The sequence below is a fragment of the Helianthus annuus genome, chromosome 8 (genome assembly GCF_002127325.2).
Source record: "Helianthus annuus cultivar XRQ/B chromosome 8, HanXRQr2.0-SUNRISE, whole genome shotgun sequence".
NCBI classification, from domain to species: Eukaryota; Viridiplantae; Streptophyta; class Magnoliopsida; order Asterales; family Asteraceae; genus Helianthus; species Helianthus annuus.
Genome location: NC_035440.2, coordinates 159,171,050 through 159,193,227, shown reverse-complemented (window position 1 = coordinate 159,193,227; position 22,178 = coordinate 159,171,050). Strand labels below are relative to the sequence as shown.

At 38.0% G+C, this 22,178-nt stretch overlaps 1 protein-coding gene across 2 annotated transcripts; it reads right to left on the bottom strand.

Moving 5' to 3' along the window:
- Window positions 1–13,974: 13,974 nt before the first annotated feature.
- Window positions 13,975–17,785, bottom strand: LOC110921540 (patellin-3). Of its 2 annotated transcripts, none has more exons than XM_022165881.2 (6): window positions 17,525–17,785; window positions 17,183–17,285; window positions 16,673–16,745; window positions 15,786–15,910; window positions 15,505–15,670; window positions 13,975–14,375 (listed from the first exon to the last, which is right to left on the bottom strand). In XM_022165881.2, the coding sequence occupies exons 3-6, from the start codon at window positions 16,679–16,681 to the stop codon at window positions 14,220–14,222; spliced, it is 456 nt and encodes a 151-aa protein (XP_022021573.1). In that variant the 5' UTR covers window positions 16,682–16,745; window positions 17,183–17,285; window positions 17,525–17,785; the 3' UTR covers window positions 13,975–14,219. The 2 variants fall into 2 exon arrangements, with proteins under 2 accessions (XP_022021573.1, XP_022021597.1); XM_022165905.2 differs by having other exon boundaries at window positions 15,505–15,655; window positions 17,525–17,783.
- Between the last annotated feature and the right edge of the window lie 4,393 nt (window positions 17,786–22,178).

Below are 22,178 nucleotides of genomic sequence, written 5' to 3'. Positions count from 1 at the left end.
AAAAGGGCATTTTGGTAATTTACCTAAGGCATATAAACTACCTATCATACAACTACTTAAACTAGGTGACCATAAGGTATAACCTCGAGAGGTTATTCCCTATGCAACTATGGTCACTAATCATGCTTGGTCGGATCCTAAAGATCGACCAAACGGGTCGAGTTCGAAAGTCTAAGCGGTGGTTTAGACCGCTTGACTTACGACTCTAAACAAGAACTAAACTAAAAGTGATGAGCTAAGCATGTTAAAACATGCTTAACTAAGGTAGAAAACAGGTTTTTTGATATCAAAAGAAAGTGTTATGATACCAAGAGTAGTTTGGTTGCAAAATACGCTTAAATGCGCATTTTAACCGAAACTACGACTCGTCACTACGCCTAGTCAACGTGGTAATCAGTAGGTATAGTCACAAGGGACTATAACCATCGTGATTACGCTCACGTTGTGAAGTTCAAACGAACTTCTCGTTGACCATCTCCTGGTCAAAGCTGAAAGTCAAAAAAAGTTTGACTTTCACACTCGAAAAGCGATAAAAGAACGAAAGAGGACTTACAAAGGGTCCAAAAAGATTTGGTTCTAAGTATTCTCAGGTAGGTAGTGAATAATCACAACCACTTAGAGAAATCTCAAACCAAATGTGAGGAAAATGGAATGAATGGCATGGCCTTATATAGTTTTTCGAGAACCGTTAGGATCATTTCTTGGAGAAGAGGGAATGATCTAGGCCATACAAATGTCAAAGAATGATTGGGGGACTTGTTCTCCATACAAACCAGCCCATAGCATGAAAAACTAGAGATCAAAACCATCAAAATCGAGCTAAAAGACCAGATTCAATGTTTCTGTCTGGCATGCCCACGTGCCCCGCGTAATATATGGCTTGGGCTTACGCGCCCCGCCTGAGTATCTTTGGCAGATTGACAGTTTCAGTCCCTGAACTTGTAAAACATGCATTTCGGCTCATTTTTGACACGTTTAAGCCCCGTTTATCTCATTTCAAGGCTCTCAAATAAAGTTAAAGTATTGGGAACTCAAAACATGCTCAAAAATATCTCGGATGCCGGTTCGTTTGGTCGTACAATCGCGTTGTTCGGTTAATTACGACGGAAGTCGTAACAAACGTAAAATCGATCCAAGTTAAGCGACGAATGTAGTTTTATCTTGCCAATCACTAAAATAAAATATTTTAATGATTACATAAATTTTTGGGTGTCCAGATATATTCAGAACGTAAGATATGTGCGAAAATGCAAACTTGTGCACTTTTTGACGCTTTTAGTCCCTGAAAGATCATATAAGCATGTTTTCGCACACCGAACCTATCAAAGCTTATTTCTAAGCTATATTTAGGTTATTTATGGTATGTTTAACTTATGATCAAGTTCCGGATTGTTCATTACAGTACAAATTGGCATACTTTCGCAGTTTGTCGAATTTAGTCCCTGTAAGCGAATAAACTTTATTTCAGCATACCTAACCATCCAAAACTTATTTCTAAGTTATGTAAAGGTTATTTAAGGTATGTTAAGATTATGTCACTATTCTGGAGTGTTTGTTGCATTAAACTGGTTATATTTACGCATCAGATCGCGTATAACCTTCCAGAAAGCGATTTAAAGCCCGAAATCGAACAAGAATTGATATGTGCAAATGATACACATATTTTCACAAATCCCAAGTATGAAACACAAAATTTCATTGGTTTGGTATTTGTTTGACGGTCACAGTGACACAGGTGTCACAGTCTCCCCTACTTTAGGAAATTTCATCCCGAAATTTATTCGTAGGAGTTTGTCTGTGACTTTGTGTCAAATAACCACCAGAGATATGCAAGGCATAATCCTGTCATTTCCTTAACGGACATTCTTCAGAAACAAAAATAAACGGACAGAGTCATTTTCCTTAACGAGTATTCTTCAGAAGTAGAAATGAAGGAATAAACAAACGGAGATTCATTTCCTCAACGGACAATCTTTAGAAACGAAAATGAACAGATGGAGTAATTTTCAAAGGGTGCTTCCTCAGAAACGGAAATGAAAAGGGTAATCAAATGGATATTCATTTCCTCAACGGACGATCTTCAGAAACGAAAATGAACAAACAGATTCATTTTCAACGGTTGCTTCCTTAGAAACGGAAATGAAAAGGATAATCAAACGGATATTCATTTCCTCAACGGACAATCTTTAGAAACGAAAATGAACAAACGCAGTCATTTTCAACAGTTGCTTCCTCAGAAATAGAAATGAAAGGATAATCAAACGGATATTCATTTCCTCAACGAACAATCTTCAGAAACGAAAATGAACAAACGGAGTCATTTTCAACGGGTGCTTCCTCAGAAACGGAAATGAAAAGGGTAATCAAACGGATATTCATTTCCTCAACGGACAATCTTCAGAAACGAAAATGAATAAACAGAGTCATTTTCAACGGTTCCTTCCTCAGAAACGGAAATGAAAAGGATAATCAAACGGATATTCATTTCCTCAACGGACAATCTTCAGAAACGAAAATGAACAAACGGAGTCATTTTCAACCGTTGCTTCCTCAGAAACAGAAATGAAAAGGATAATCAAACGGATATTCATTTCCTCAACGGACAATCTTCAGAAACGAAAATGAACAAACGGAGTCATTTTCAACGGTTGCTTCCTCAGAAATGGAAATGAACAGGGTTAATCAAACGGATATTCATTTCCTCAACGGACAATCTTCAGAAACGAAAATGAACAAACGGAGTCATTTTCAACGGTTGCTTCCTCAGAAACGGAAATGAATAGGGTTAATCAAACGGATATTCATTTCCTCAACGGACAATCTTCAGAAACGAAAATGAACAAAAGGAGTCGTTTTCAACGGTTGCTTCCTTAGAAACGGAAATGAACAGGGTTAACTTTAGACACATGACAAAACTTGTTGTGGTTTCTGTGCACTAAATTCCATAATTATGTATGCATCCATAATTACGTAATTCCTTGCACAGTCCGCACAGTTTGTTTACTAATGTGAAATGGATTATACTTGAACAAGCTTGAGACAGCATTGATTGGGTCAACACATAAACCCATAATCACATAAATGTTTTCTTGGATATTAATTTGTTATTATCTTGTTATTGATTGCTATTAACTTAACGTCGATTTGATCATGGGTATTCAAGGTATACCAGGATCCCAGTCGATGGACTTCAACGTCCTCAAGCATTTATCTAAACAGATAAGATGATCTTCCAAAAATTCGATTTTTGATTACAAGGAATTGTTGGTGCACTACATCTGTCGACTTCGTCTTGTATCGAGTCTTAGATTGCATTGTATAGATTAGGGAACGTTTTACGAGAAAATAGGAGAATGTATGTAGTTTAGATGCTGATTTCGTTCATAAGGTCTTAGATAGATGGTTTCGCTAATGTGGTCATGTTGGGATTTCGCTTATGTGGTCCTTGTGTCCCTTGGAGAGAAATCTCAGCACTATATATATGTGTCATGAGCGAAATCAGGGACAACAGTTGTACAATTTCCATACCGAAGTGCTGCCAGTGTGAAGACTGAGTGTAATTGAGTTTCTAATCAATACAATCAGTAGTTAAAGTGAAGAATCAGCTGTTTCTCGCTTTGTTTCTTGTTTTCCGCCCCTGAAGTAGGGTAGAACACCTCTGAATGACTCATTCGGGTCAGATCACCGATCCTACAAGTGGTATCAGAGCTCAAGAGGAGGAGTTCTGCAGAGATTAGCTGGAATTCATCAAGTTTTCTTACTTCTACACCTTCTTTCATCATGTCAGGAAGTTTTATCGGACAAAACCAGATCAAAATTTCACAGATAATAGATAATTGGACATTAACAAATCCCTGAAAGTTTGACACTGAAATTCGGACTAAAAATGGATCAAATTAACCTCCGATCAGATTTCGCTCATACGGACAAATTCTGATTTCGCTTATGACAGTCTGATTTCGCTTATTGTTACCATCTGATTTCGCTTCTGGGTCACATAAGCTGAAGGATTTCGCTCCAAAATACTTTGGGATTTCGCTCTTGGTTACATTACATTGAGATTTCGCTCTAGAGTCAAGTCTAATTTCACTCCAAGGTCACCTTGTCTTGATTTCGCTCATACACACATTCTGATTTCGCTTCTGCACACATCCTGATTTCGCTCCAGGGATATCAAATCAGATTTCGCTTTTGTGAACACTGTAATTTCGCTCATAAGTCACTGATTTTGGAATACGTGTTGAAAAATCATGGATACCGAGTTCTATAACGCATTTGCAACACCGTCTGGTCCAGCTGCTATTGTTTAAGCCATGAGTTTGGAAAATGAGACGGGAACCACCCAAAAGCCCCCGAAATTGATGAGTATCGAAGAATACTACGGGTGGAAAGACAGATTCGAGAACTGGGTTCAGGCTAACCATCTTAGGTCATGGGAATGTATCTTGAAGAAATATGTGTTGCCTCAAACAGAATTGCAGGTTACCAAAAATTTATCAGAGTTTACTGATCAAGAACGGGTCATGTATAAAGCCGAAAAGATGATGATCAGTCTGCTTCAACAAGCCATCAAAGAAGATATCTTCATATTGCTCCAGCTCGACAAAACTGCAAAATCAATCTGGGATGCACTTAAAGTTAAATTTGAGGGTAGTGAAAATATGATAAAGAGCAAAAAGGCGTTACTCAAAAAGGAGTTTGATTTGTTTTTCAGTCTACAGGGAGAGGACACAAAGAAGCTGATCGAACGCTACTGCCACTTAGTGCGATCCATGTCAATGTTAAGTATTACAAAAGATCGTGAAGAGTGGGTGGACAAGTTAGCCGATGCATTACCGCAGAAAGAGTGGGGAACGTATTTGATGATTCTAAAGAATACGGGTGTTTATGATCGGTTGACTATTTCTCAGTTTATCGAAAGATCGAGAGTCAGGATTTGGAATAGCAGAAGATCGCTAGAATGAACAGTCCAAGTGGTCAACAGGACGTAAAGATGTACTACAAAGGTAGTGTTCCGGTTCCAGATGCTGAGAGAAGTCCGAAAATCCAGACTGCATTTAGTGCTGGGGATTCAACAGAAAAGGTTGATCAGGGTTCTAACAAAAGCAACAGTGGATTCTTATCATTTCCAAGTGTCAATCCTAAAGAGTCAAATACAAGCTTTCAGTCTTAAAGCACAAAGACAGAAAATGGTTACGTGATTCAGTGCAACATCGCTCTAAATCTTCCAGAAGGTCAAAGTTTTTGGAAGAAACTGCTAAAGACCACATGGCGTTACTTGGTTCTGTGTTGCTATCTTATGAAGGTCTGGTGGCTGGTCGGATCGGAAATCCTATGCTCACCAAAGAGGATTACGATCAGATAGACGCCGAAGAGATGGAATTAAGGGATATTAAATGGTGTCTTGCTAGTGTACTTAGACGAGCTGAAAAGTTCAAACTTATCACTAGGAGAAATGACTTTCTCGATGCTCATGTATCTACTTTAGGTTTTGATAAATCTAAAGTTACTTGTTTTCGATGCAGGGAGAAAGGCCATTTCAAGCGAGAGTGCAAGAACAGGGAAGCTAGTGGTGCTCAGAATTCGTTCGGAAAAGATGACTACTACCGGAAAGCCATTTATCAGCAGGTTGGTCAATCACAAGACTCGCAGACGGCTCATGGTAGAAAGATTGAGGATTCAAAGAGAGCGTGTTTGGTAGACTTCAACTGGAACAACTACATATCACCTGAAAGCAAAACATGTATAGTCAATCAAGATGATGAAAGACTACCTGAAGGCTTCAGCTGGGATATGTTTGTTGATGAAAAAGGAGAATTCAAAGCTTTCATCGCTAAGATTGTCAGAGAACCAGACATGTTTGCCACGTGGATGAAGTCTATTGGTGAGACTGTGAAAAGTGTGGAGGAAAAGTCTGATGTATCTAATGAAAGCTCAGAAAATGTTGATGAAAGTTCACAGAGTGCAGATGAGAGTGTACAGAATGACGTTAGCTCAGAAAAAAGAAGTTGTTTTTGATCAAACACCATCTGATTCTGGTGTATCAGATGCTAGTTCCGACAAATCTGTACAGTTTGATCAGTCGCCTCCAGATGATAGCAGTAGTGATGATGAGGAGGAAAAGCATATTAACATTGCTAAATCTCATCTTTCTCCTGAAAGTTTTCATTTCTATTTTGCAGATCGCATGAAGAAACTGAAGGAGAAACAAGCTGCTAAAGAACAACAACAAATGAATACTGAAGATGTTGTTCAGAATGAGAAAGTTGAATGTGTGGCTGAGGAGATTGCTAAAGATAAGAAGGTGAAAGAAGAAGATAAGGTGATTGAAGTGGTGAAAACACTCGAAGTTGAAAAGATTGTTGAAGTTATCAAGCCTTGCACGAAGTGTTTGGAAGAATGCAAGGAATGTGCAGCAAAAGACGTTATAATTGCTGAGTATGAGAAGAAGAAGGAGCAGTTGCTGTTCAACCTCAATTATGTGAAAGAATCTTATGATGTCTTGAAGAAAACAGTAACTGCTCTTCAAAAGACAAATTCAGAAAGAGAACAAGCACTAATGATGATGAATGTAGTTATGATGACAAAACAGAAAGCTATCAATTTACATCGAAGAGAGTGCTAAGTGGAAGCAAGAGTTGGAGACAAAAAAGATTGAGAATGAGAGAATCAGACGCTTATTGCAGAGTTATTCTAGTTCTGATTATCTTATTGATCTTATTTATCAAACTGTTGCAGGTATGGAAGCTTTTCAAGATGAGAAGCCAAAGAAGAAAAAGGATACTGGTAAGAAACCGACTGTTAGCTATAACAAGTGTCCGCCTCCAATTTGGGAAGGATATTCTCCTAGAAAACCAAACGAGGAGCAACTTGCAAAAGCAGTCAATATAAAGTTAAAAACCGACACAACTGATGAATTACCAGAAAACATTGACGTCACGTTTACCTCGTCTGACACTGATCATGAGTCTGAGTTAATCAAAAAGGTGGTCGATCAGGTGTTAGATACTGATGAGGAGTCCGAGTCAAAGTCAGAGTCTGGAGGGTCAAATTTATTAGTCAACAGTCCAAAGTCGTCGGTTAAACGGTCTTATAGTAAAGAATTTTTTTATCAAAAGCAAATTTGGATGATGAAACATTTGAAGTCGCATACACTTTAAATGATTCTGACAAATTATACTCTGACAAAGAGTTTCCAATAAGAAGTGTTCGTTTTGACATGATCAAAAAGGTTTTCAAAATGACAGAAATTAATATTTCTGAAATAAAAGATTTAAATCTTAATGGAAAACCTAAAAAATACACTTCAAGAGTTCAACAACGTTTAAACAAGAAAAAGGGTTACAATTCTGGTTACGGTTTTCAAAAGAAACCAAACCAAAATCGTAGCTACAAAAAGAAAGGTTTAGGTTTTATTCCACCAGAAAATCATAAAAATATGAAAAATTCTAAAACAAAAACAGAATTTGTGTCAGGTGGAAGTGCTGAAGATGAACAGAAGAAACCATTCTGGAGATGGTCAAATCAAGAGTTTCTTGCTGAAAAGAGAAGGAATGGAACTGAAGTGTTTCATCCAAAGAAGACTCATACCTGTTACAAATGCATTGAAGCTGGTCAAATTGCATGGAATTGCCCGAAAAATGCCAAAACACAACAGGGAGTTTCTAAGAAGCTAAAAGAAAAAGTTGTTGATATTGAACCACCAACCGAAAATTTTAAAATTTTTGAAAATTCAAAATATGAGGTTGGTGAGTGTTCTAAAAAGAATTTGTACAAAAAGAAAGAAAAAGACAACCAAGTGTGGGTTGTTAAAAAGGTTGATGTAAATGTCGGCAATGAATCTGGTTCCACAAAGCCAGAAGAGCCACAGGTTGAGGGAAAAATTTCAGTGAATGATGATGAATTTCCATCACTGAAATTTGAAGATGTTAAATAAAAAGTAGGTAAGGTTGAAATCTAGAATCAATTTTACACAGATAAAACTAAGTTTGATGTCGAGAAAACATTCAATGGGAATGTAAAGAAAATTTTGGGGAAAATGTTAAATGGGAAAGCAAAGGGGGTTAAAGACTTTTATGCAACTAAAAAGGCAACATACAACCCCACTGCGCAAGAATTAAAAACCATCAAGTCTGAAAAGACTTGGATGGAAGTTTGTTTCCCTTGAAGTCTTAGGACTAGGCCGAAGATCCCAAGTTTATATCGTGGATCAGGAATCGGCATCTTTCATGTTTTCTGAGTTTGTATGAAAGTTTTTGAAAAAATGTTTGAAATTTTTACCGGTGAAAGGACTACGCCGGAGCTTCCAGGTTGGTAAGTGCGAAACAGGAATCGGCATCCTGATTGGTAAAATGATTTCTGTAGACGTAACATTCCTACAAGTGGTATTGTTTCAGATATACCTATAAGTGATAGTGTTTGTGATCTTACAATTGGTACAATGGTTGCTTGAATGCAAAACGGTAAATCAGGGACATTAATTTGTACTTGATTTACTACACATGACAAAAATAGACAAGATGATGAACCACATCCCCGAATTTTAAGATAATCCTACAAGTGATAAACACAAACTCATTTTCCGAAAAAATCATTTTGATTAAAACAAACTTAAGTGTTTTGAGATCTAAATGAGAAAATGGTTTGTGAAAGGGGGAGTTCTGATTGTTTATGCCTAGTAGATGGCGAATTGATGCAATTCGATGTCAATTGTCAAGTTTTCTGTACAGTTTGGTTTTACAATTGGGTCAAGAGCTTAGTTGTTTTCAAATTTTTCTTTAATGTGTTTGCATTTTAGGGGGAGTAGAAAATTTTCAGAAAATCAAAAACATTAGAAAATTTGAAAAAGTCAAAAACATGATAAAATCCAAAAACGAGTTTTGTTGTGAAAAAGAGGAAATGATAGTACATCAATAGACTGTCACAACATGCTAAAGATTTGTAAAGATAAAATATGATAAACAATCTCACTGTGGATGTGTCAGTAGATTTTTACACACTTAGTAAATTGTGACGAGATATAAATCTAAATTTCAAACTTGCTTGTTCTGTGGGTTAACAACTTCTTGGATATATAGATAACCCCTGAAATCTTGTTTGAAAGGTCCCTTATTCTGAGATACTAGGTCTTTATGCTCAGTGATATCTGGGATATTATCCCGGGACTTCTGCTGAATGGAAGTTCTGACCTAGTCCCCGGATAATGCTTTCTGCAAAAGCTTGAAACATAGCTACGCCCTCAGCAGCAAGCTGATGAAACAATAAAATTGATAGTCGCTGCTATTGTAATAAAAAGATCCTCTAAAGGGGACACAGCAAAAAGTCGAAGCCGTCATCTCTTTGCGTATACGGAAGTATCGACCTGAGCTCTCACGGCCCTCACATTTTAACCCCTGACAGATATCATTTGTGGTATACTCACCTGTAAGACTGAATATTGGGATCTGGATACGGGAGTATATTCAAGAAGTGGGACACACGGATAAGTTTAAGTAATTAAAACATTAACATAGTATCCCGGATCAATTGAAATTTGTGCGAAAATTTAAGTGGACCAATATACTGACAATCTAGGTGAATTGTTTAGAGCTTAAAATGAAATGCAGCTTAACGGTGTTAGTGACATGTCTCATAAACTGATATGATCCTCTTACGCAAACTCACAAAAATATTGTTTGTAAATATTTCATTTCTGCATTATTATGTTTTTACAAGTGGTGTCATTTACTTTCTTTCAGAAAAATCCAAAAAGATTTTGTGTATGTTTTAGCATAAACTTTTAAAAAAAACTCAAAAAGATTTTCGACAACTGATGTTGGAAAGCTGATTTTCAAAGTCTCAAGTGCCAAACATGATGACGTTGTTGTGAGGGGGAGTGTGCTTTGAATGTGAAAATATGTTCTTAATGAACAAGTGGTTCATCAAAAAGAATAGTTATTTTTTGAAGGAGAGTTGTTGTTGGTGTATATGTTTATGAGAGGGAGTTATCTGATTATTTCAGAATGTTGGTGCATGCGTTTATAGTCGAAATGTTAAATTTAGAAAATTTCTTTCTGGGTTAAGAATGTGCAGGAATAGCCAGGTTTCGGTCTTGAACCTGAAGATAGAGTGTCAGGTTACGATACCTGAGGTTTCTGTGTTTTTAACAAGCCAGGCTGCGATCCCAGCAAATTGAGAGGGGGAGTCTGAAGACATCTAAGCATGATAAGTTGAGCCAGGGTATTCGATCTTAAGTCTTGAGCAGAACTAGAGCCAAGCTTTGATTTCGGAAATTAAAGACTCTGTGGATAGAGCTTGAGCCAGGTTTTGATTCTGTGAAGAAAGTTAAAGCCAGGATGATCAACCCTGAGAAGCTGTGGAATGGAAAGCCAGACAACGATCCTGATACAGATGCTGCTGAAGAACAAAGAAATGCCAGCACATTGTTAAAGGGGAGTCTGTTGATGAAGAGAAAGAGAGAAAAGCCCAGAGACCGATCAAGACTGAAGATGTGAAGATATTGTACTGTCAAGACTCAATTGCGACTCGTCAACATCTGAGGGGGAGTCTGTTGGTGCACTACATCTGTCGACTTCGTCTTGTATCGAGTCTTAGATTGCATTGTATAGATTAGGGCACGTTTTACGAGAAAATAGGAGAATGTATGTAGTTTAGATGCTGATTTCGCTCATAAGGTCTTAGATAGACGGTTTTGCTTATGTGGTCATGTTGGGATTTCGCTTATGTGGTCCTTGTGTCCCTTGGAGCGAAATCTCAGCACTATATATATGTGTCATGAGCGAAATCAGGGACAACAGCTGTACAATTTCCATACCGAAGTGCTGCCGGTGTGAAGACTGAGTGTAATTGAGTTTCTAATCAATACAATCAGTAGTTAAAGTGAAGAATCAGCTGTTTCTAGCTTTGTTTCTTGTTTTCCGCACCTGAAACAGAGTAGAACACCTCTGAACGACTCATTCGGGTCAGATCACCGATCCTACAGGAATCATCACATTCGAATTAAGGTCTACAACAATTAAGGACTTACGGAAATACTCTTAGGTATCCTATCAAGGATTAGGTATTCGTCCAGAGTTGTAACTTGCGCCTTGTACTTCGTTTTCCTTGGAGGAAACGGGTACTTAGGATTTTCGTGGAAAACGCAAGAGATCATAAAATGGAAGAAATTTGGGGGTAGTCTGCTCTTCAAGGAATGCGACTCCTTGATTGTCGGTGTAGTAGGGGATATGTTGTTTATACATGCAACCATATCAATATATTGCGATGTAAAATAAAAGGTTTATTTATAAACAACAATTACAACAAAAGAAATAATACATAAGGCTTGATTATTTCTAAACAGTGTTGTCTTCCAATTGGTCAGGTGCTCATCCCTGCGCTGGATTCGCATTAGCAAGCTTTGGGCAATTTCTTCGGAAATGGCCCATCTCGCCACAGTTGAAGCAAGAACCTGGTGGAAAACGACCTTGACCAGGATTGTTGCCAGCTTGATTGGGTGCAGCTGCAGCTGGGCAAACTCTTGTTGTATGGCCTATGAGTCCACAAATTTGGCATGTGTGGCACTTCACACCAGCATGATGATGTAGGCTACATTGGTTGCACAAGGGTGCAGTTCCGTTGTAGGGCTTCCTAGCAAGGGGTTGAGTTGTTTGGTTAGGGACGGCTTGGTCATTGTGAGCAACCATGGCGAAGTTCTGAGAAGCCTTTCGCTTCTTTGACTTCTTGGAGGATTCAGTCTGCTCATCCTTCGGTTTTGATTCCTCGACCGGTTTCTTGTCACTTTTTCGGAAAAGTTTACCTTTCCTGATCTGAGATTCAGTCAAGGTAGCGGATAGCTCAATGGCATGTCTAACTGTAGCGGGATTACTACCAATGACAATGTCTTGTACTGAGTCAGGGAGGCCATCAATGTACTTTTCGATTGCCTTATCCAAAGGCGTGACCATGTTTGGGCATAACAGACTTAATTCCTCATAATGGTCCGTGTAGGCTCGATGCTCACCGCTATCTTGCATAAGATCGTCAAATTCCCTTTCCAAGGCCCTGATCTCGTGATGAGGACAGAATTCCTTCATCATTAGAGCTCGAAGCTCTTCCCACGTTTGAGCCAGCGCCACATCGGCAACCCTATCTCTCGTCACACCGTTCAACCACGTCAAAGCTCGTTTCTCAAAGACACTAGATACGAAATCTACATTTCGCTCGTTTGGACATTGAACATGTCTGAAGGTGCTCTCTAGACTCTCGAACCATTGCAGAAGTGCAGTCGCTCCTTGAGACCCAGAAAACTTTGATGGCTTAGCGAAGTTGAAAGTCTTGAAGTTGCAGGGGGCATTGTTGTTGTTGAGAGCATGGTTACATTGAGCAACGATGTTCGGGATTGCAACAATCATTTGCTGCGTAATGACAGCTGCCAGATCTTCAATAGGTATTTGATTCTCGCGTCGTGGAGGCATTCTAATAGGGGAAACAATAGAGGAAACAAGTGAAATGGCATTCGGTAAGAATAGGATGTTACAAATACGGACCAAAAGCATGGGTGATGGTCATTTGGTTGAACCACGAAGCAAACAAACGACACTCAAAGGCTGAATCAAAGTAAATAGGTCCTCCTAATGTATCGCGAAGACATGCTCGCCTATAAGTGGACACTCGCCCCAAGAGTTCCCAGGTAAGAGTGTCTGGTCCGATACTGCGGAGTTGTATGAACACTCTAGCCTTAGACAGAAAACTCAGGGTACAGGCACCCACCCTTCCAGTTTGCACGTGTTCACATTATTTAGACCCAAACTCTGACGAGATTTTGAAAACTTAGAAGGTTCAAAACCTAGTAATCAATTATCCTAGAACAGATGATTAGTTTTCAAAGCGGATTCGAATTTTGTGTTCTTATTGTGGTTGTCACTTAAGGATAAGTGACGGTATTGTTTTATGTCTAAACGCAAGTAAACTCACGTTAGGGTCCTAGGAAGGTTATAGTCTAGGTCAAAGCATTACCGATAACCTAATTCCCTATAACCATTGGCTCTGATACCAACTTTTCTGTCATACCCCAACCACCTAAAACAACAAAACATGGCAGAAACGTCGGGGAGTGTTGTAACAGAATCATTGTTTCACAACCATGGATTTAAACAGTTTCCTTTTATTGAATTAAATGTATTACATTACATTGGAATTAGAAACAAAACATGAACAAATAGTCTTTCATTGTTACTAGCCATTTACCCGCGCGATGCAGCGGGAGTGGCGATTTACAATAGGATACTCGTTTACCGTTAGTCTATCAGTCGTCTGGTGATATATTGTATAGTACTTAAGTTAGTTTTCTTATTCCTGATATGTTGGCACTTATTGTTCTGTTAGTTTATCGATTCTTTGATGATATACTTTTATTTATTTAAATGAGTAGCTTTTATATATACAACATTGATATCCTTAAAAAAGTATCAATACAACATGAGTTTTAAAAACCATAAATTTCAAATATTAAGTGCTAAAACACCAATAGCAGCTCCAACAAAGGAATAAATTGCAAGTTTAAGTCAAAGTTCAAATTCAAGTCAACAGTTTTTAGTCAAAGCCTATTATATATAAAATCTAAACCATGCTCGATGAAAGTTTGATTTGTAACCTTAATTGCCAAATAGGACAGATAAAAATCAATCGCATCAACCACCGCGTATTGTTGGACGCATCAACCTCGCTACGGCTGCGCTCGCTTTAATAACTATGCAGAAGATTATGAACTAACCTGAAGATTAAATGCGCGAGACACACTCAGATGGGAAACCCACGGCGACGGCTATAATTTACAATGCAGTATTCGTTTTTCGTTAGTTTATCAATCATCTCGTGATATATTGTATTGTATGTCTGTTAGTTTCTTATCGTAACATTGGTATTGTCTATATCTATGCTAATATATAGTTATACCATGTATATGAGATGTGAATATCACTTTAGCTTGTATTGTTTACTTAAAAAGATTAGACTATAAAGAGCCTAATACTTTGCTACCACTGCCAATAATTGAGTTGTTTAACAAAACATATGCCAAATTTGTTCTATGTTCCAGTAGCTAATTTATATGCAAAATAAGCATAAAACAATATGCAAAAGTAACTATTATAACTTGACATCAACTTAGAACTGGTAGTGTTTTCTTCTTTGAAGTCGGGTTGTCGATGCTGAGAAGTATTTTACCAAGCTCCTTGATCTTAAAACTCTTGACTTATAACCGGTTCATCGATTGCTGTCATCTTTTTCGGATTTTGTATGTTAATGGTGTAATTAGTTTCATCATTCAACACATATTCCACATTGTAGCTCACTTCCCACCCCACTACTCTTAGATCCCACACGATCGTGCATTTCTGTAATAAAATCGACAACTCATGATAAATAACAATGCATTTCAACGATATTTACAACACATTCCATGATGAGGAAAGCTATGTACACGCATGGTCCTTATGGTTGACCAAAACTTTGGATTTGGTCCATGTGGTTTGCACTTTGTTACGCATTTAGTCTTCAAGTTTTGCCAAAAATACATAAATGGTCCTTGCGGTTTGCACTTTGTAACGCATTTAGTCCCTAACTTAGAGACCCTTTTAAAACCTTTAGATTTGTTAGCTGGGAACTAAATGTGTTACAAAATGCAAACCACAGAGTCCATTTGTGTACTTTTGAAAAGCTAAGGACCAAATCCAAAATTTTAGTTAACCAAAGGGACCATCCATGAACTTTACTCATAAAAGAAATAACTGACCTGTTTAATTAAACAATGGTTCAGTTTTGATTCTTTTTTTAACCAAAATGTTCGGTTTAATGGGGAAAACCTGAACGATTTAACCGGACCGTCCTATTTTGAGTTTATGTAACAAAGTATTAGGCTAATATGTTATATTAGACCATTATTTTACTTGTAAGATATTGTTGTATTTTTATTGCAGTATTTTTTTATTAATTTCATCACAGCATTGGCCCCAAGTAGACATCTAAAAAAACTGGTTTTAGAATCAAAAACGGTTTTTTTTTTAAAACCAATTTCAACCCGATTCGACCCAGCGGTTTGTAACTGGTTCATATTCTCAATCTTTGAAACCGGCTTTAAAACCGAACCGGCTGTAAAAAAACGGTTTAAATCAGTTTTTTTGTCCAAAACCGGTTTATAAACCAAAATAGGTTTGAACCCTGGAAACTGGTTTTCCCACAACAAAGAAACCAGTTCGGTTGAAAAAAAACAGGTTCCTTTTTGACAAAAAATATCAGTTTGTACACCTCTGGTCCCAAGCCCAATAAAAATTGTTCAAACCTGATTAACTGAAAATGTCGTTCCATAACTGCATTAACCAGACAAACCTTAAACCAAAACCAATAGGTGTTCGAGTGTCCGTTTACAAACAACCATATAGGCTTTGGGTTCATTTTGGGTCATAACGGACCGATATTCACCGATGACGTCCTACAAGATTACAAAATGTTTGTTTCCAAATTTACCTCATTTACGATAATCTCCACGGGTTGTTTGGTTGCCGGTTTAACATTAACAACCGCAGCTGGATCATCAATCGTAAATTCTGGATTGCAATCACAATAATCTACACTCATCCCGTCGTACTGAATCGGAACATGCTCTGGACCCACATATCTATGAGAAAAAAGTCTACAAATTTACCAAATTGTAAACTCGAAAGTCAAAATCGAAAACGGCAGTAAAGATATCTCGATTTACAAACTTATGACAATATATTTCACAGAAATTAAAAGAATGAACATACTTGAAAAGGGTTTCAGCGGTTTTTGTTGGGCTGGCAAACACAAACTTGCTCTTAGTCCTTTGAGTCATGAACGGACTCATCATCAAATAAAAAGCTAAATACCACCATGGAACGTTAATGAAAACCTTCAAAGAGAATCACACAAAAGAATTAGAGTATATTACATGGTAACAATCAACAGAACTTAATTAATAATTATGCATCAACATAATGTCAAATACTGCACATTTGACCATAATAGGTCCACTAAATTATAGTCAAAACATTGATAAAGATGTCATTTTCAGTTCGTAAGTGGAGTTGGTTCGAAATTCTAAAATCATTTCGAATACGAAAGGCATATATTGAACATATAACTCTTCATATGTTTTTATTAGCCAGTTAGTAACACAAATTTTGGTCAACTTAGGATTCATGTGACTGATAAAAAAAAAACAATTTATATTTGAAAACATTGATTAAATTTTGAACTATAGTGCAGGATGAAGATCCTGCAACTTAATGGGCATGAACATGGTTTCAAAGGCGTGAGGTGTTTAGATCCCGAAAGCTGATCGCTAGCAAACAGGGGCGCAGCTTTGGGGGGGGGGGGGGGGCGAACTTTTTGCTCAGTAGTGTCTGGTATGTAGTTTTCGTATAGAATTTTTCTACAATTTTGAATCAATAGATTATCGCTCCAAAATTCTTAGATCCTGTTTTTGAGGAGATACATTTTCTACACATCTAAAGCTAAAACATGAATTTGCAGATCAAAATTGCATCCAAAACCAAATCAATAACTCTTAATTAACAGCTACTATGTATCCGATTCCCAATGGTGTGGTTATCCTTAATGCCATCAGACAAATCAACGAAAACTATTATGATGTGAGGAGGTGAAATTGAACCTCTTGCATTCCCGCTCCTTAACTGCTCCAGCTCAGCCTTTTCTTTCTCCAACAAAAGCTTCATATTGGATATCTGGATGAACAAACATAACGGGTCATAAAACACGACAATTATACTCGATATCCTGGCTTGATAACTATACTAAATTGAGTGGGCTTGAAAGGGTCATCACGTGATCAAATTAGCCTATGTAAAACATATATGATTACCAAAACAGACCGCCAACTTAAGTATGCTGATATCCAATGAAATTAGCTCTTAAAGAATAGATAAATGAGTCAAATGTGGTGTAGGGTGTATTTTTTATGCATACAGCCAGCTAGATCGATTTTATTAGAAAATTCAAATACTTGTTTATGTTATTTTATCAATCCTCAACAAAATATTTTGTTATTTTATCACTCATCTTATTATTTAAACACTCAAGTGCATAGAACCTGTTAAATTAGATTATCAATCATTCAAAGTAATATCATTATTATAGTATGTGTAAAAACAAACCGACTTACATTTTGTAGCGCTTGCTGAGAGCACTGCTGACGACTTTGGCACACGAAGAAGTGCAAGGTCAGCCTTTTCATGTCTAAATCAACTTGGTAACTTTGATCATAGCTGCAATTTAAGTACAAATTGATGAATAATTATAAAAATATTAAAGCGTGTATCTTATTATATATTTGTTGTGGAAAAAGTAAAAAACCGATGGGTTGGGTAACAAACTGGTGGTTTGAACCCAACACAAACCGAAAAACTATATGCTTATTAAAGTAGCATAGATATGCAAAAGGATTCAAATAGAAGGCACAGACAATTGAAACTGAAGAAAGAAGAAAACACCATGATGATCATACCTGAGCCCATTAGAAATAAATTGCTTTTTTATCCAGTACTCATCTTTAATGATATCGAATGATGAACCCAGTACTCATCTCATATATGGCAGCGAGAAACCCTAAAACACAAAGCGAGATAACCCTAAAACACAAAAAGCATTAGCTGAACGGTGAATGGGTCAAAAAAGTTTATCAGGTCTAAAGGGTTGAGAGCCACTCCAATTCTATTTTTAGTGCATACACTTGAAATCATATTTCATTTTGTTAAAGTATATAAATGTTATTGTAAAAATAGTGTTCTAGGATTTAGTAAACCATTCTTTACTTGATTAAAAAGTGAACACAAAAGGTGATTCGAGGATCATCCCAACCCAATACAGCCCGTATCAAAACAGAACCTGTTTTGACCCGTTGCATATCATATTCTTACAACAAAGGACTAAATAGATAAAATTAACCTTTGTGGCAAACAGAGCTTTTCAATTTCATAATTGATTCAAACACCCACTTTCCTCTCTCTAATCCACCGTCCAAAATACTCTTCACTGCATCCATAACTTTCCGCCCGCTGCGGCACCGGATACCTTAACAAATCTCAAACCAAATTATTCATTATTTACTGAAAACTTACATAAAAAAGAAAACCCTTACATTTCAGCCGAATCAAAGAAGTTGATTCTAGAATCAATTGCTTTGTCTAACAGCTTAAATGAAGTCTAAAACATACAGAATCAAGCAAACTTAAAACAAAAACCCATATAATAATAAATTCTTGAAGGAAAAATCAAACCTCTTGAATGGAAGCTAAACGTCTGGTTTCTTCTTCAATCCGACCCAACTGAGCTTGAACCCATTCTTTAACCTCCAATGTGACAACTCGAGTTTCCGAGATTCCACTTTCGCATTTATTGCACGTTCACTGTTTGTTTAGTTGTTTACTTGCACAATTTGTTGCGTTGTAACTGTATACGTTTTGGTTTGATAGAGTATATTGTGATTGTGCATGGTTGTGTGTTATTTACGAAAGATGTGACAAATACATGAACTTGGTGATGAAACTGTAAATTATATTGGGATGGGAGTACTTATGTAAAAGATGATACTTTGTGGTGAGTAGAGCAGTTAGTGAAATTCCAACCACTCTTAACCCTAACCTCCTCCCTAATCATTCACAAAAATCATCACACGTACTTTCACATTCTCCTCTCCTCTCCTACAACCATCTTCTCATCATTCTTGGCTTCACAAGTTATCTTGCATCAAGTTTGATCTTCCAATCCATCTAGAAACAATTCAAGGTAATTGTTTAATGATTGTTTGTTGTTAATCATCGATTGATTGATTCATGCTAAAATCCTAGTTCTTCATATGATGGTTCTATGTTTATAGGATTGATTGTTGTGAAATGGTTAATGATCAGTTGTGTAATCATTTGCTGAATGTTAAGATGCCTGTTATGATAGAATGTTGATTTTTGATTTGATTACTGCAATACAAAAGCATGAGATTAGGGTTTTTGATCGTAGTCTGCGAAAACGTAACTGTTACAATGAAGTTGAATATTGCATGATTTAAGTTAGTCCGAACTTTTTGATAATATAAAGGTCTGAATTTTAGGAATATATAAAGGTCCGAGCTTTATGAGATGTTGCAAGGTCCGAACTTTTGGTGAGTTACAAGATCCGAACTTTGTGTGGGTCACAAGGTCCGAATTTTTGCTTGTTATTATAAGGTCCGACCTTTTACTTGTGATCATAGGGTCCGACTTTTAGAAGGATTAAAGGGTCCGACTTTTTAAGCTCACATGGTCGGAACTTTTAAGGGTTTTAAGGTGGGGATGCTAGTCCGACTTTTATGCATGTAAGGGATGTTTGTCCGAGTTTGTTAAAGGGATGTTTGTCCGAGTTTATTAACAAGGCATGGTCCGAACTTTATGTGTAATATAAGTGGTCCGACTTTTGTGTTGTTTATGTATAGGGTCCGACTTTTGTACAACATAAGGGGATCCGACCTTTGTGGCTAGTAGAGGGTCCGACTTTTGAATGCTTGTACATGTTTGAGTTTTGACTGCTTATACATGTCCGACTTTCTGATTGCTTATGGTTATACATGTCCGAATGTTATAATGAATCATGGAAAGTCTTGTTAATCTTGTTAAGTATGTGGATCTGGTTTAATCTGATAACCCTTAAGGTGTGTTACTGAGTAACTATGTTAGAATTAACCACGGACTCTGTCATACGACGCATGATTGGATGAACGCGAGATAACAGTTATGAGTTACTTGACGATGATTGCTTAAACACACTTCGTGATATATATTGCATGCGAATCAATGCGAGCTTAACTGATTGTGTATACATGCATAACTATAGGACTTGACTGATTATCTGTGAGCACATAGTTTAACATACCAAGCAAAACAAGGTGAGTTCACACTCTTACCAAGGCATGGGATTCCCGGGGTTGGGAATGGGATTGAAGGAATAGATTTGTACTTACACTGTTACTAGACTATCTACCATCGTCCTCGGATGTGCAGGACACATACGTAAAACCTACGTATACTTGTACTCATCAATGTCCTCAGGCTGCGAAGGACACTCACGTAAAACCTACGTGAACTCATACTCACTACTGCCTCGGTTGTGTCAGGCACTTACGTAAAACCTACGTAAACCCCCGCGTACCCCTGTCCTCGGTTGTGAAGGACACTTACGTAAAACCTACGTAAACTTTGTACGTATTACTGTTCTCGGGTTAAGGAGAACACTTATGGTTACAAATAGTCTAGTGTATACGCAACATGGGAAGCCCCTACCAATAGAACATACTATCGGCCCAGTAGAGCCACACGTTACAAACGAACTTACTATTACGCACTTACTTTCTGTGAACTCGCTCAACTAGTTGTTGACTCTCTGTTACATGCCTTGCAGGTTGTTAGGTATACATGGAGCTTGCACAGGGAGGCGCGGTCGTTGTGGACAAGGATCGTGAATGCTTGATTTAAACATTATGACATTACATACTTTATTCATAATGGGCTTTTACACATTTGCTTCCGCTAAACGTTGAATTTATACTTATGTTTTTAACACCTTTCATATGGAATGGTTTGGTTTAATTACATTTACTTTTACTATTTACATTGTTCAATATGATTGGTGGCTTGATCCTGGTCAGTCACGCCTCCAAGCGGTGATACCCCGCGTGTGGATTTTGGGGGTGTGACAGATTGGTATCAGAGCCATTGGTTATAGAGAAATTGGTTTTAATATGGGGAAAACGTTTTTATTAAAACTAGACTATAACCAGTACAGTGCTCAACGATCCACAACGACGCCTCGCTCCACGTGCAAGACTCAACATCCTAGGTAATAAGGTTTATGTTTATTGCCTACATGCTAGAATTACATAGAACTTTGCTCGTGGTATGCTTAGATTACATTGCTTACTATTTGTTATTGCTTGAGAACACTTGTGTGCTTACACTCTTCTGTCATCGCACTATTCGCGAACTTTTCTCACTTATGTTGCCTTTGATGTGAAGATCAATGGCTGGATGTATTAACTTGACTCAAGCCCAGTTGATGGCTCTTATCAACGAACAAGCTGCTGCGGCACTTGCAGCTGCAAACGCAGGAGGTATACCCTGCAGTCGTAACTCATCCTAGGATCTTTAGATCCTACTTTCCTAAACCAACTCTTGTGTTTAACCTTGTCCTATTCTTACACATTAGGTCAACCAGCTCAGCAACCTGTTTGCACCTTCAAGAATTTCATGGACTGTTGTCCTAGGACGTTCAGTGGCACGGAGGGAGCAGTGGGACTCCTCCATTGGTTCAAAAAGCTCGAGTCGGTGTTTGAGATGTGTGAATGCCCTGAGGCTCGCAGGGTGAAATACGCCACTGGTACTTTAGAAGGGATTGCGCTAACTTGGTGGAATGCGCAAGTCCAACTTTTGGGATTGGCAGCTGCTAACACCACTCCTTGGAATGATTTCAAGGAGCTGATTAAACGGGAATACTGCACACGCGACGACATCCACAAGTTGGAAGTGGAGTTCTTTCATTTGAAGATGTCTGGGTCGGAAATCAAAGCTTATACTAAAAGGTCAAACAAGCTGGCAGTTCTATGTCCAACTATGGTGGACCCTCCTATTAGACGTATTGAGTTGTATCTCAAAGGGTTGGCACCAGAAATTCAGAGCCATGTGACATCGGCTAATCTTGACAATATCCAGGCTATTCAACGTCTTGCTCACCGCCTCACGGATCAGGCAGTGGAACAGAACAACCTGCCTAAACGTATCAGCGCTACTACCACCGCTACCACTTCTACTACTCTTGCTACTCCCAGTGACAACAAGAGAAAATGGGATGGGGATTCCAGCAAAGGATCAGCTTCAGTTCAGTTATAGGTTCAGCGACGAAAGACTGACAACTATCAGAGCCCTGGTTAGCAATCTTCGGGAAGTCACAGGCAGGGTGGATATCGAGGGAACCTCCCAAGGTGTAACAACTGTAACAGACACCACAGTGGCCAGTGTAACAAGGGTCGCTGTCAAAGGTGCCTCAAGATGGGCCATGAGGCCAAGGATTGTAGGAGCCCACGGCCTGCGAATCAGAATCAGCAGCCACAGCAAGCACAGCAGAATCAACAACAGGGT

What these genes read in the sequence shown, in the direction of transcription:
- LOC110921540 (XM_022165881.2), bottom strand. An exon ending in ACCGCTGAAACCCTTTTCAA is followed by an intron (nt 15,671 to 15,785) that starts GTATGTTCATTC and finishes GTAAATTTGTAG; the next exon opens with ACTTTTTTCTCATAGATATG. An exon ending in TGGAGATTATCGTAAATGAG is followed by an intron (nt 14,376 to 15,504) that starts GTAAATTTGGAA and finishes ATTTTATTACAG; the next exon opens with AAATGCACGATCGTGTGGGA.